General features: G+C 35.7%; 1 protein-coding gene across 1 annotated transcript in view; it reads right to left on the bottom strand.

Moving 5' to 3' along the window:
- Window positions 1–13863, bottom strand: part of ESR1 (estrogen receptor 1) — a 114655-nt gene that overhangs the window by 59746 nt on the left and 41046 nt on the right. Inside the window, 1 exon segment of the mRNA XM_068395256.1 lies at window positions 13169–13285. Coding sequence (XP_068251357.1) covers window positions 13169–13285 — 117 coding nt within the window.

Raw genomic sequence — 13863 nt, 5'->3', positions numbered from 1 at the left:
CAACTCTATCAAGCTACAATTTCATTGCTGAAAGTGCAATGATTCTATAAGGTTTTTTTAAATATATGAACACATTAATTTTGATTCCACAGTTCAGCCAATAAAGTAACCTGAATTGCCAAATGTTATGAAAAGCAATATTCTACCAAAAATGGAAGTACTATGTATCTTGCAAAAGCTCTAAAACAATTTCCACTGGAGTTTTAAAGCCGCAAGAGCCAAGATTTTCAAAGGTGGTTTTATAAAGCTTCATATGTAAATTCAGTCAGCCTTTTAGATACGGAGGCAGGTTTCAAAACTGCTGAGTAGTTACATACTCCAGTCCCTAGAATTTGATCAGCAATAAAATTGCATATGGACCATGGAGGCAATGTTAACCAAATGAAAAACTCCACTAGTGATTTCCAACACATGATTAAAACAAAACAAATATAAATTCCAGATTGTTAAAAAAGAAATTCCTAAATTAGGAATGTATTGGGTGAATATTGAATCTCAGACATCCAACAGCCAGCTTCTTCCTACCTACTGCTAAGAACAAAACTTCACCTTTATATCTTCAGTATTATGTAAAATATTCAATAACATTTAGAGGAAGAAGAGAAGGATAACAAATAAAATAAAATTTGCTTTGCTCTGTGTGAAACATAGAATTATGCATTTTAAATTTAAAGATATGTCTGTAACCTCAAATTCTGTTCTACTTAAAAGTATTTCCTATGAACTGCTTTATACAATATTCTCCAGTTCCTTTATTGTTAGAAATTTTGTAGGAATATGTGTCAAATAAAAGAATGCTTAGTACTTGCAATAAATGGGAACAGATTTGATAAAACCCAATGAACTTTTCTTGGCACTAAGACTGAAAACTCCTGGTTACTTGATAAAACTGAAACAGTCAACAACTGAAAATCCTAAACACACCAGCTATTGCTTTTTGTCTTGTTTGCATCACCCACCTGCTATCTGGAATACTTATTGTGCTATTTTCATTAACAAGAAAAAAAAAAAATGCAAAAGACCTTCATCTTCTCTTTCCCCCATACACACAACATTCACTCTGCTTGTTCACGAGGGGTGGGTATTAATATGGAAACTGCATCTGCCTGTCATTGTAAAGCTTATTCACTCTCAACCTATTTATTAACCCATCAATTCATGGTCCATTTCAGTTTTGCTGGAGTTCCAAACAGCTTTCCAATAGCTCCAAGCAAAAAACTACAGTAAAGTTATTTTCTACAAATAGTACCTTTCTTTGAAGATTAAAACTCTCAGGTGAACTGTCTGTTTAACCTTATCTTGTTCACCTGCAAATGCAGAAAAAAAAAACATTCCCCAATATTTTTGGAATGAGATGTACCCAAAAGTCGACAGATGTGTAGTCCTCTAAATGGGTTTTAGTATACAGATTTTCATCAAATTGTTTTTTTGACTATCTGTATCAGTGGTCATCAATCATTGAGAAGGCTCCAGGCACTTTACATGTGGAGCCCAGCCTCATGAACACAAACTCCCCTTGATCTGTGATCTCCTGGATCACCTTAGAAAAGGTGAGAAGTCAGCCCTGAGCCATGTCTGCAACCTAAAAAACTTTGGACTTTTATAAGTGTCTGTTTCAAATATATCTCTGTGCTTCACCTTGCAAACAGTCTGCAAAATCAGTTACTAGTACCATGGTACATATTTAACAGTGGCAACAAAAACAAAGTTTTGCAATTTTCTGGAGGGCAAAGGATATTAATAAGATCATACCATAAGGTGGTTCAATATAGGTTACACCGATAATTTCTGTATTTTCTAACATTTGAGAATTTCACTTTGCAACTTTAATCAACCATTAATATACTTTAATAATATATGTCATGACTGTACATACCATACACAGAAATTGATTTTCCATCAATTTAATTGTAGCTGTCATTGCTTGTCACACAAGTCACCTGGTCTAGTTTGGGAGAGGACATAACAGTTTTATTTTATAGAAAAATGTAAATAGGCAGAATGTAATTACACAAATTGTGAATTTAGGCAGGAACAATATCTCTCTTGTCGTGCAATAAGTGATAAGGATGTTGCACCTGTGGTATTTTTCTCAGAATATCCCATTCAGTAAAACTGGCTTATTCCAATGCTGTTTATCTTAGAAGAACCTTACAGCAACATGAAATTAAGGTAATTTAAAATCACCACCTTCTTTCAAGAAATCTAGAAGTTCATTATCATTGTTTAGCTGGACCATAAAAATATGTTGACTTCTGAAGTAATTTCTTTTTTTAACTCTGTCAATAAACATGCGAAAGCACAGCAATCTCTCCAAGATGGGTGCAGGAAGCACATGCTGCACAACCAGAAGTGGCAGCACATTTGACTTCAGAATTCCAAGTCCATACAGTGGGATGAGACATTTTATCCTAGAAACTGCTATATAACGTCTATTGGAAATAGAAGGGTTTATTTCACGTTTTGTAAACAAAGAATTTTACTTATTATTACATATGCTTTCTATGTGTATAATTAAGTAAGATTTAGTTTTGCCTCCTGAGGGAATATTTGGGAAAAGAAAGATTACTGGTGAGAGCTCTCACTCCACCTCAGGAGCTGATATTTGCAGGAGAATGAGGGTGAAGAAGAAAAACTTTTCTTTGCTACTCTTCCATATTTTAACACCCAGCTTTCAAGGAACTGCTCTGCCACTTCTCCTTCTAGCCCTGGAAGTTAGGGTTGTAGCACCTAAGAATTCACAGGAAAAGCAGAACAGATAGAAGAAAAACAGAAACAGCTAGAAAGAGAATTGATGGAGATCTGAAGGGGGAAAGACAACTGAGCTAATGTGGGGAACAGGATTAATTAATGCTTCTAGAATATATTCAATAACCAGGACATAATTACTGGATTGGGAAGTAATTCAAATTGCTGCCTGCATAATTTTTCACCACTTTATGCACTTGCAGAGGTGATGTACTCCATTCAGGTTAATTACTAATATCTTTTTTTTTCTGCTATATCTTTCTTGATTCAGAAGGAAGACATGGTATTATCTTTTCTTTTTAGGCAATGACTGAAACAAATAAGTCTGTCTTCATAAAATACTTGCTTTAGGATATAGCAGTCAGTATATCCATGTGCCTTTTCCCTCCAAAAATTTTAACTGCATCCTTGCCTTGCACTTGCTGAGTTTATACTGCACTACAGATTTTTAAAGTACTAAAAGAATAACTTTCTAATCCTTACCTCCTTTCATGGGCAATGCCTTGACAGCAAGAACTAGTCACTTGTCTCTCTTTATAGAAACACAGATAGGGGCATATTGTTTGTTCGGGGCTTTTTTTTCATATGATCTACAGTAAAATTAATATCATTTTTCACTGATCTACAGTAAAATCCTGCTTTTAGTAGCTTTTGTAATTGTCATAACATATATCATCATAAACACCATATGAGTAGGAAAAAATGTAACTGGTCATAGGTTGTAGCCATGATAAAGCTATGAGATCTCACGTACTCTGTTATTAGAACATATTTTCATATCTTTCAGTTGAAGATCTCAGGGCTCTTTTATTCATAATGATTTTAACTTCTCCAAAATCCAAAATGTTAAAATCAATGTACGAAGACAAAATTACACAGTGAGCAAGCACGAAAATTAAAAGAAACACCTCAGCCACCATTGGTAAACCTTACTCATCTCATGTTGGTATGCACATGTGTATTACTTAACAAAAATTTCAATCTAAAACTAGGCACACAAAAAGTTTTCTTTTTCTAGCATGTGCTAGCCCTGATGCATGCAAACAACCACGTTATCTGTAGATACAGTCTTGGCTTCCACATTCTGATTCAGTGACAATAGAAAGGCTTTTTAACAAAATAACAGAAATATGGTTTTAATATTAGTGTTTACATACAGTCACAATTTGGGTAATGGCACAGTAGTTTTCTACTGCTGCAATGAAAACTTATATTCACTCCAATTGCATTTTAGATTCTCTACTTCTTTAGGTTACCAGAAGATATCAGGTTTAGAGGGTAAGCCCAGGGAAATAACAAATCCATGGACTGTTAAATCCTGTGCCCCCTTTTTGACAAAACACCATTAGAGAAGCAGCATGCTGTTGGACTAAATATTAATTAGTCAGAATATTTCAAATCATAGACAGAAATAATCTCTATCACAATATCTGGGGGTTTTTTGTCCCCTAACTGCTTAGAAACCCCATAAACCACATAGAAAATGTTTCACTACCGTTTACTGTCTTTCCATTACTACCAGTGCCTAGCCAACCTACGGTTCCCACACTCAGTTCACTCAGGTGGTGGTAATGTCAGTCACTGCCCCAACCATGGGCAGAAAAATGCAATTACTGCTCAAAAGTCATTGGCACATAACTTTGAGCTGTACCACTAATGGTACATGGGCAGTACTCTGCAAATCCTTGCAATAGTCAGTGGTCTACAAATTAACCTCCACTTTACACTTGACAGACGGCATTGACACTTGACAGATGGCATTTCAAGCATTTCCCTAGTGGAAGCAAAGTAGATTTGGAAACCTGACAACTCAAAACGTAAAGGCAAGCTAAGTGTCAGAACTGGAGAACCAGAGTTCAGTTTCTAGGCAGCCAGCATATAAGCAATAGCTTCTCATTCATATCAGTATTGTTTCATGTCTTACTGGAATTATTTTGCAAAATAAGTAACTTTTAAATGAGGGAAGAAGATCCTACTTAAAAACTGCTTGCTCAGAAATGAGTTTTTAGCTTTGAAGATTTTCTTCCCTATTTGAGGCTTCCTGTAATGCAGAGTTTTCCTTTTACTGCTTTCTTTCCATTTCAGCAACAGAGTTGCTGCGGCTCCTAGGAGGAACAGGTTCAGAACAGGGCAGGTGGAAACATTATGGGAAAGGACAGTCTTATGCACAGGAAAAGACTGCAACACCTAGCTTAAACAGGATTACAAAATTAAGATATTTGGCTCATAAATAAATCAGGGGAAAAAAGTCAGAGTGGGGATAGTGAGTGTGAGGATGGCGTGGGAATGGTGCTGAAACCCCCTGTAGCAATCAACAGTTTGTGGCCACACTCTGAAGGGAAAAAAAAACACGTCAGGAAGGAAAAGGAATGACTTTTGTTTTTTTCTAAGAGGACAATAAAAAGATGGATCTATGATTGGTTTTGGAAACAGTGATCGGTAAATAGTTTTCCAGCTAACCTCCCAGTTTGGAGCAACCTTTGAACCTGAGGCTCTTTGTCCTGCTCTGCTCCTCATCAGCAGACCCCAGATGATAAGAGACATTTGACACTTCTGTATACATGCACAGCCTTGCAGCATTACCAGCCTATAATTTTGTCAGTTTGTCAAATGAGTAATTTAAAAGTGCTTGGAAACACCTTCTCTTCTAAACAATTACGTTACTCTTCAAGACTGATCTATCTCATCAGAATTATGCTGAAAATTGCCAGAGAGAAGGAATACCTGGTGTTTTGTAAAATAAACCCTGCTTGAGAATAAAAGACTAAACATACATGGTAAGTAAAAGAGATTATAAATATAAAGATGTCCTTCAGAAAGCCAGAGAGTCTATAGCCCGGTTGATGATCAGAGTATTAAAGGAGCATGTAGAGAATAGGCCATGATAGTGAAGCCACATGAATCCCTTACACCAGAGTTCACAAAGGAAGAAACCAGATTTTTCTATGCTGGAAACCCTTTATACGGGGAGTAGGGGAACCTTTCTGAAACAGAAGCGAGAGTTGAAGAGGCTGGAAATCCAGAATACTCTCTCAAATATCCTAATACAGGAGCAATTTACTAAACCGCTGGAGACTCTGGGACTCAGTCCAGACTCATTTTTGTGTTGTTGCTGCCGTTGGCAAAAGTAAGTGATTGCAAAAGGAAAACAGTGTGAACAAGCCAACAGTTCCCTTATGGGCACAAACCTGAGTGTCATCGAAGCACTTTAGAGTCTAAAAGGTGGATGCCAGCAAGGTAACTGTCTCCTAAGGACCTCTTACAGTAATTTTGATTTGCAGATAGACCTCATTAGGCACACCTCTGCTGAATTCAATAGTTTTTTAATGCTTCATCGGCAATAAAATAAAATCCTACAGCTTCCTCTAAAGCATAAGGTCACTGTAGCTGTTGTACATAAGTAGAGGTCAGGAATATAATTATATTCTTGATAGATTTATAACAGATGGAGATCGCTAAAGGTATGACTGCAATGTAGGTCCTAATGTTGTAATGTATCTCAGCATGATGGCCCTTCCAAGGTGTTTTTGAGAACTTTGAGATTTTGAGAGCTTTTCTGCTTGGTTCTCTCTACATAAATACATTATTTGGTCACATGAAAGTAGCACCACTTTCCAAATTCAAATTTTATAGGCTTAATAAATTACTTAATTTGAATGTGATTCAGACAATCAGCCCCTTTATTTCACACCCATTTCTCTTTTAGAAAATCAAACAGAAATGTAAATTGTTCTGAAAACCCAGGTGAGTTGACAATTACTTTAAATGAGAAACATTGTCTGAAATCTTCTAAAAAAGTCAGAATTTAATGTCTAATCTTGAACAGGCCTGCCTCAAGTGACGGTGCTTAATAGCCTGCTTTCTGACAAGGATATCTAGACACTCAGTAGCATAGATAAATAACAGATTCGGGTTTGGTCTGTGCACCTGAATGTTGCAATTTTTTCTACTCCTGAGAAGTATAGTATACAGACATAATGCTGTATGTCTGTTTATGTGGGGCTTTTTGAAAAGCTGTTTAATTTTTTTTTCTCTGGGGTGTTTTTTTCTCCTCTATAATCAGGACTACCTTCTATTAAAAGAGAGAGAGAGAGAGGGAGGGAGAAGCCACAGTGGGGGGATGCAGGGCCCAGGGCTTACATTCAGATATTCTGGTTCAACTCCTGTCTCTGCCACCAGTTTGCTCAATGCCCAAGTCACATTACATATCGCAGTACCCCTGCATTCCTATCAATCAGCTACAATACAGATCATAAAACTGGTCTTCCATTTAAAGTTTTTAAAGACCTAGTGACAAAAAATTCTGTTAACAAGCAGGCAAATGTAGTTTGGGGTCTCTAACGATTATTCATAACTCATAGTTTGAGCACAAACAATCTAGTAATTACAGATGAAGGTGCAAAACATAATTCATCCTAATCTGTATTTTGGCATTCAATCTTTGGCATTGATAGCATATGATGTTTTAAAGAGCATCAGAGGACATGTAGAAGAGAAGCAAGAGAAGTTCAATTAATCCATCATTCAGCTGAATCCCTTTCAGTGCCAACACTCCTACACAAATCATACTAAGTTGTGGCTACAGTAAGTATGGAAACAACCCCATTTCTAGGAAATATTTACAGTGAAGCCATAGAAATTTCAGAGGTCACAATAAAGACATTACAGAAACCGTACATCAACCATGATTTGGAAAAGCCAAGTAGTTTTAGGAGTATGAGTCCATTAGTATAATTCTCAAAGACAGCGAGAAAATGTAACTGCTACATTTTAGAAATCAAATTAATTAGGGTATGGAAGCTATTTGGCCTTATATATCAGGACTGATAGTGCTAGAATTGAACTGTAAATGTCTAACCAAGTGAAGAACCAGAAGCTCTAGTACTCTAGGTATTTCTCGAGCTTAGCAAGGAGAAGACACTAGCTGTTCTGACCTGCACAGGCTTGCTCAAAACCAGTGAATTCACAGTAACACCCTGAGGTACCTGTAGTATGAACAAGTGGGAGACCGAGCTGGAGACACAGCAGGGATCCTAGACGTCATTTAAAAATAATCAGCAATTTAAACGGGGACTGTCTCACTGCTATATGTATTCCCAAGTAATATCATGACTAAGATAATTCCTAATTAGGAATTTTTAAGTGTGTAAAGGCCAAAAAGCAAATATACAGATATAATTAGCTTTACAATCTCAAACAAGTGTTCAAGAGTAAAACAACAAAAATTATGCGGTATTAACATTTCTTTTATATAACTAGCTATAGCATATAAACAAGCATAAGACAGGTTGTCCCATTTCCATCTGACTGTAAAAGGTCTTAAACAACCTTGTCTAAATTCGGTGTTGAACCTGCTTTGAGAAGGTGGCCCAACAGGAGACCTCCTGGAGTTTCCAGATCATTCTGTGAAGTGGAATAGGAAGATAAAGTATTTTTGGCAAAAGTGTTCATAACAATGGTCTCTCTTTCTTAATTTGGGGGCAGAACAGTGGAATACTATATTTTGGGACAATTCAATGGCAAGAATCCACTTTGCATGTGTATGAAGGGGGAAAAGAAACATTTCATTAAAAAGTCTGGTTTCAATTCTATCTCATTTTCCAGGAGGGTGTTCTAAACCCACAAAACTTTGCTTCAAATGCTGCTTGAGTATATGCTTTCAGCCCATCAATTACACCTTAAAAATGTACGTTTCCTCATACATTTATCAGGCCCCACCTACACAGTTATTTGACTGAGTACAGAACAATATGTTTAATAAAATCATAAAGGTTCTCCTCAGACAAACCAAAATATTTTCACATTGTTAATCCATTTTCCTTCATTCACTAATTTCTTCTTAATATAATATTTCATTAAAAGATAACTACAAGGAAAGCCAGGAAGTCTGGAGCCCTTCCAGACTTTCTGTTGCATCAGACATTGATTTACCTCTGCTTTTGAGAATTATTTTAATAACTCTTCAGCATTTTAACATGAACAAAACTAGCATTCAGCAAGGAAGCATAGCTCTTTCCATTTAAAGACAAAAATCAGCAAGGTTCTTCTCTGAGAGGATGGCAAATTTGCCAAATGTTTTTTTCTTTTCCGTGCAAAAATTTGTCTTAAAATTCAGCAACTTTGTCACACTGAACCAGACTGAATTCCCATGTGGTCACCATCTGGATCTAGCACATGCGTGCTCAAATCCTTGATTGGCACATTTCATACAACTTGAGGCTGGGAAGACATAAGCATTTGAAAACTGACAGAATTCTATAGGTCTCAGGATGGCTAAAAATGGACTACCAGGCAAATAACTGTTTTTTCATTAAGGGTCTAGCATTTTACATGGCAAAATTTTTGCCATAGCCACTGGTTCCACTAGCACTCTGTTGCTCTGATCCCACATACCACTTGATGTTAGATCTGCCTTGTCACATGTGAAAGGAGGGGAAGAATGTAGCATGCTAGTAACTAGAAATCTCCATTCATTTACCACACTATAAAAATAATTAAAAAAATAACAATAAAAATAAGGTGTTTTTGATTTCAGAGAATGAGGTCCTTCAGAGCCAAGTCATCAGAAAGCCATTAAAACGATTAAGAAGTGGAAAACTAGATCTGTATTGGAGCAGTGATCACCTGGACCATCAGTATGGTTGGAGCTTCAGGACTGCAACTGCTGTAAAAACTCCATTTGGAAGCTGGGACCCCCCATCGCATGAAATAGTAAGCTGGAACACACTTCTCCAAACCAGAACAGAAACAATCTTCAAGAAAGCATCAGTGGATCATAAACAAAACCAAGGCTATTCTTCCCTCTACCCAACCAGAAGAAAGAGGGACACGACGAGAAGCTTATTCCATGTGACCGCTTTATCCTCACATACAAACAACATACAAACCAGGGTGCACAGACTAAATAGTAACATATAACTTTAAGGTCTTTTTGGTTTATCCAGAAAGAGAGAGTGAAGCCTTTGGACAAAATATAACTGCTATAAACTCTGCCTCAGATGCTGACTAGATCAGCAGAGATTCTGTCAGTCTAACTGTCTCTTGAAGAAGCACAGTTACAGATGCAGAAGAAAACACTTGCAAATATAAAAGGAGAAAAAGAAAATAACTCTTCAGTACTGAAAGAAGTTCTTAAAAGATGAAAGAACAGTGGGACGAAGAAACAATAAAATTTCCACAGAAACTCATAAATAAATGTTCCTACAGCATAGCTCAAGAGCCACTTGAAGCCTGTATTTTTTCTGAATGAAGCCCCAAAAACGCATTTCAGTTGTGTCCACTCTATTACAAATAATATATATGAACTTTTTTATGCTGTGTTAAGTGACCTTCTATAAGAAAAACATCAGCAACTATAGCTTATAACCTATGTTTAAAACTAACCAGAGATATTTAATCAAGATTTTATCTAGCTTCCCCCATATTTACTGAAATTCAATAATCAATGTTATTACTCAGATGTTAAATGACAGCTAAAAGTCACAAGTTATCAGCTTTGCCAATTTATTAAGAAAACTCAGCTAATTCAGTGCAGAAGGAAGATTGAAATTACATTTAGATAAAAGAAAGATTACAGCTGTTTTCCACTGTGTCTAAAAGGTATCTCATCATAAGAAAATTGTGGAGATAGATATAGAAGTGAATATTTTTCAAATGTATGATAGAATTAATGCCTCTAAACAAGGCAAATACTTCAGTATGAACAAAAGGAGATTATTTAAATTAAAATATTCAATCAAGAGATCTATGAATTATAGAGAAAAATGTGGACCTTGAGTTAACCACAGCACTACACGATTCAAGTGTGTTGAAGAAAAGTATTATAAGGGATCTATTAAAACAGAAAAGCTTAAGAGATCTCCTCAGGGAAAACAAGAAAACAACCAAAAATACTTAAAATTGTTTAAAAGTTAACATTTTAACAGTTAACGAGTTGGCATACCGAGAATATTCACTTAACCATTATCTTCACCTGAGAGAAATGTGACAGTTACCAAGTACTATCTGAAGAAGAGGATTTCTTTCTCTCACAGCTAAATGGACAATACGGGATCAGTAATGACTCCAGCAGAACCTTGAATGCTTTACTTTATCCTACATTAACTTCATCTTTCTTGAATACTTCATCCACAGGCATACCAGATTTATAACCTGCAACTGAGGGATCTCGATAAATTTTTCCCTGACTTCATAAAATAAATATTCTTAAACTCTTGACTGTGAACCAGTGATGGACTTCAGTGGGTTATTAGTGGTCCTACAGGAGCAGGCAGAATTTATGCACCTGATCTCCTTGTTTGTAAATTGTGAGGTTAGTTTAAAAAAAAACAAACAAAAAAAGCACCAAAAAAACACAACACTATTTGTGTACTGCCGGCTGCTGTAGTGACTATAGAAATCTTACAGCATTGTAAAAGGAAAGGACAAAATCCACAGGACTTTACTCAAGTGAGGGCCACTGTATGAAACAAAAATTCCAGAACACCTGTATTCGAAAGAAAATTTGGACAAAATTGCAGTCTTTTTTCAGACTTCTTTAATCTACAGAATGCTAGTTGAGAATTCTGTGCAATTTTTATGTAATTGAAACAATTATGTATGGAACAGTGAAAAACCTATTACAATATGTATCTTAGAGAAGAGATATGAAAAACATCAAACTGATACAGTGGATCGTTAATTAAATACATATCAGTGTAAATGGATGGAAATGTGCCAAATGAAAGACGTAATATCATCAACATAAAACATAATGATATATCTTAACTGTGACCTGTCATATGTACAAGGGTCAGAGATAAAGCTGCATGCCAAATTTATGTACGGGATTTTCTGATTTTACTTTGCCTTATCTGAAACTTTAACTTCTCTGGACCATAGCTGTGATACTAATTATATACATTTTACTTTAAAGAGTTCTAGCCATATACACCAGGATGTTAAGACAGAAACAAAAAAACTCTGGATCCATAAAGTAAATTTTAGGAAAAAAATCAGCTACTGTCTTAAGTATTAGAACTAAAAAGAGATTAGACCTTCCCCCTGCTTGCGTCCCAAAACTGAGATTAACAAAATCAGTCTCAGATCTTGCCTAATCCTTGAGTTGAGAAAAATGTAGATTCAACCCCAAAGTGCAACAACAACTGTCTAGTTTTCCTTTACTTTTTCTCCCAAGATTGCCAGACTTGGCCTACCCTGACCACACAGACGGAATTATAAACTATCCTTTGTCATGCGAAGGATAAACATGATGAGCTACTCCTCTCTCTTGCCCCAGTTTTTTTGTGGAATAAGTAAACACTAGGTGTGCCAGAGAAAGTGAGAACCAATCCGTAATTTAACAATCAGCTCCTTTCAGACCTAAGACATGGGTTCTGATCCTTTCTCTTCTGAGTATTTAGTATTTTGCTAAATTTTCCTATAGAAATAGGTTTCAATAAAGCTAGTGATTACTCTTCATTAATAAAAGCAATCCAAAATTTTTAGTAGGCTACAACAAGGTTTTCTTCTGTTTTAGAGCAAATACGAAGCTTTATGGTTTCCTGTTCTTAAATATTCTTAATTCTTAGGAACTTGGCTTTTTCAAAAGGATTAAAAATAGCTAACTTCTGTCTGCTTTTGACAAACATAAGGTACTGTAACACAGAGGAGAAAGGCGAGTATCACGATCGATCCAAAACTATGTTACAAAAGGTCTCTTCCATCTAAGAATACAAGGTAGCAATTGTTCAGTATTGTCATATATTTCTAATTTTGCCTCCAAAAGTTAAACACTGTGTATATAAATAAAATAAATTAGCAGTATTCCACTTCAACCTAAGAATTCAGTGCCTGATTCTTCTTCTCTGACATCATTATTACACACTTATGTTCCAAGAAAGTGGCATTTATCTCAGTTTTTATAAAATAAGTGAGCCTTTAATATTGTTGTGTTAAATTAATTCACATATAAAATATGTGTACACTACTGGAACAGAGAATTTACTTTCCTTTCCAGAATTCACAGAACAAGTATTACATATTCAGAAGTTTATTTTAATGAATATGGGCTGATCTGAGGCTACCATTGCTTTTCATACTGAACTGCAAAATGCTACAAAATCTTGGGTTAAGTTTCATTCATCATGATCTGGAGTTTACCATGAGACCAAAAAATAATGAATTAAAATATTAACAGAAGAATCCTAACCCAATCAAAATCAATGTTCCTATTAATTTTGATGCAAATTTGGGCAAGAATAATAACATGGTATTTGGTAGGTTTTTTTATTTTTAGTTTAACTGCTCTTTGATTTAATATACTTCAGCTCAATAAAATTAGTTGCTTCCTCCTTTAGGAACCATATCAGCCGTCCAATGAAGTTAAAAGACAGGAAGGCAGACACCAATGCTGAGGTTTTGTTGATTGCTGTGTACATACCACCTTTCATCATTCCCACTTCATAGCATTTTCTTAGTCGGCAAGCCTGGCAGCTCTTTCTTCTGTTCTTGTCGATGGTGCACTGGTTAGTAGCAGGACACATGTAGTCATTGTGCCCTGTAAAACCAGAGGGAAAGTAAGGACAGAGTTATTCACAGACATAACAAAACTGCCTATAATACTCTCTTATTCTTCATTGAGTATTTAGTACAGCATCTAAAATCTTGGGAAGAAGGTAGGCTTACCATCATAACGTATTATAAAAGTATTGATACGAATAGTGAAACTAACATCTATTCACAATACATTTATTCACAAGTCCTTTAAAAGTACTATTAAAAACACAAATTACAAATTCTGTAGAATAATTAAAATAATGAATAATTAAAGCAGTCACAAAAGAAGATAGATTAATATGAAAAAGTCCCTTGACTTCCTTGCTCTTAGCGTAAGAAATACAATGTCATCTGGTCTATGTGCCTGTGTTGATGTTTAACGACCAGACTGCACAAAATGGTTAGAGGTTAGAGAATTAAAAAGGCCTATGCACAGAACATTTTTTGATGTCTACCACAATCTGGGGCAGTTAAGAAACAAACAACATAAAATAGAAGCAGCAACCACTAATTAATTGTATCTCAGAGATAAATCAGTCTCTAATTCCAACTGCATGTTTACCGATATATGCAAAAATA

This window comes from Nyctibius grandis, chromosome 1, assembly GCF_013368605.1.
Source record: "Nyctibius grandis isolate bNycGra1 chromosome 1, bNycGra1.pri, whole genome shotgun sequence".
Classification (NCBI taxonomy): Eukaryota; Metazoa; Chordata; class Aves; order Nyctibiiformes; family Nyctibiidae; genus Nyctibius; species Nyctibius grandis.
Note: the sequence above shows the minus strand (reverse complement) of the source record. Positions and strands in the feature narration are given on the sequence as shown.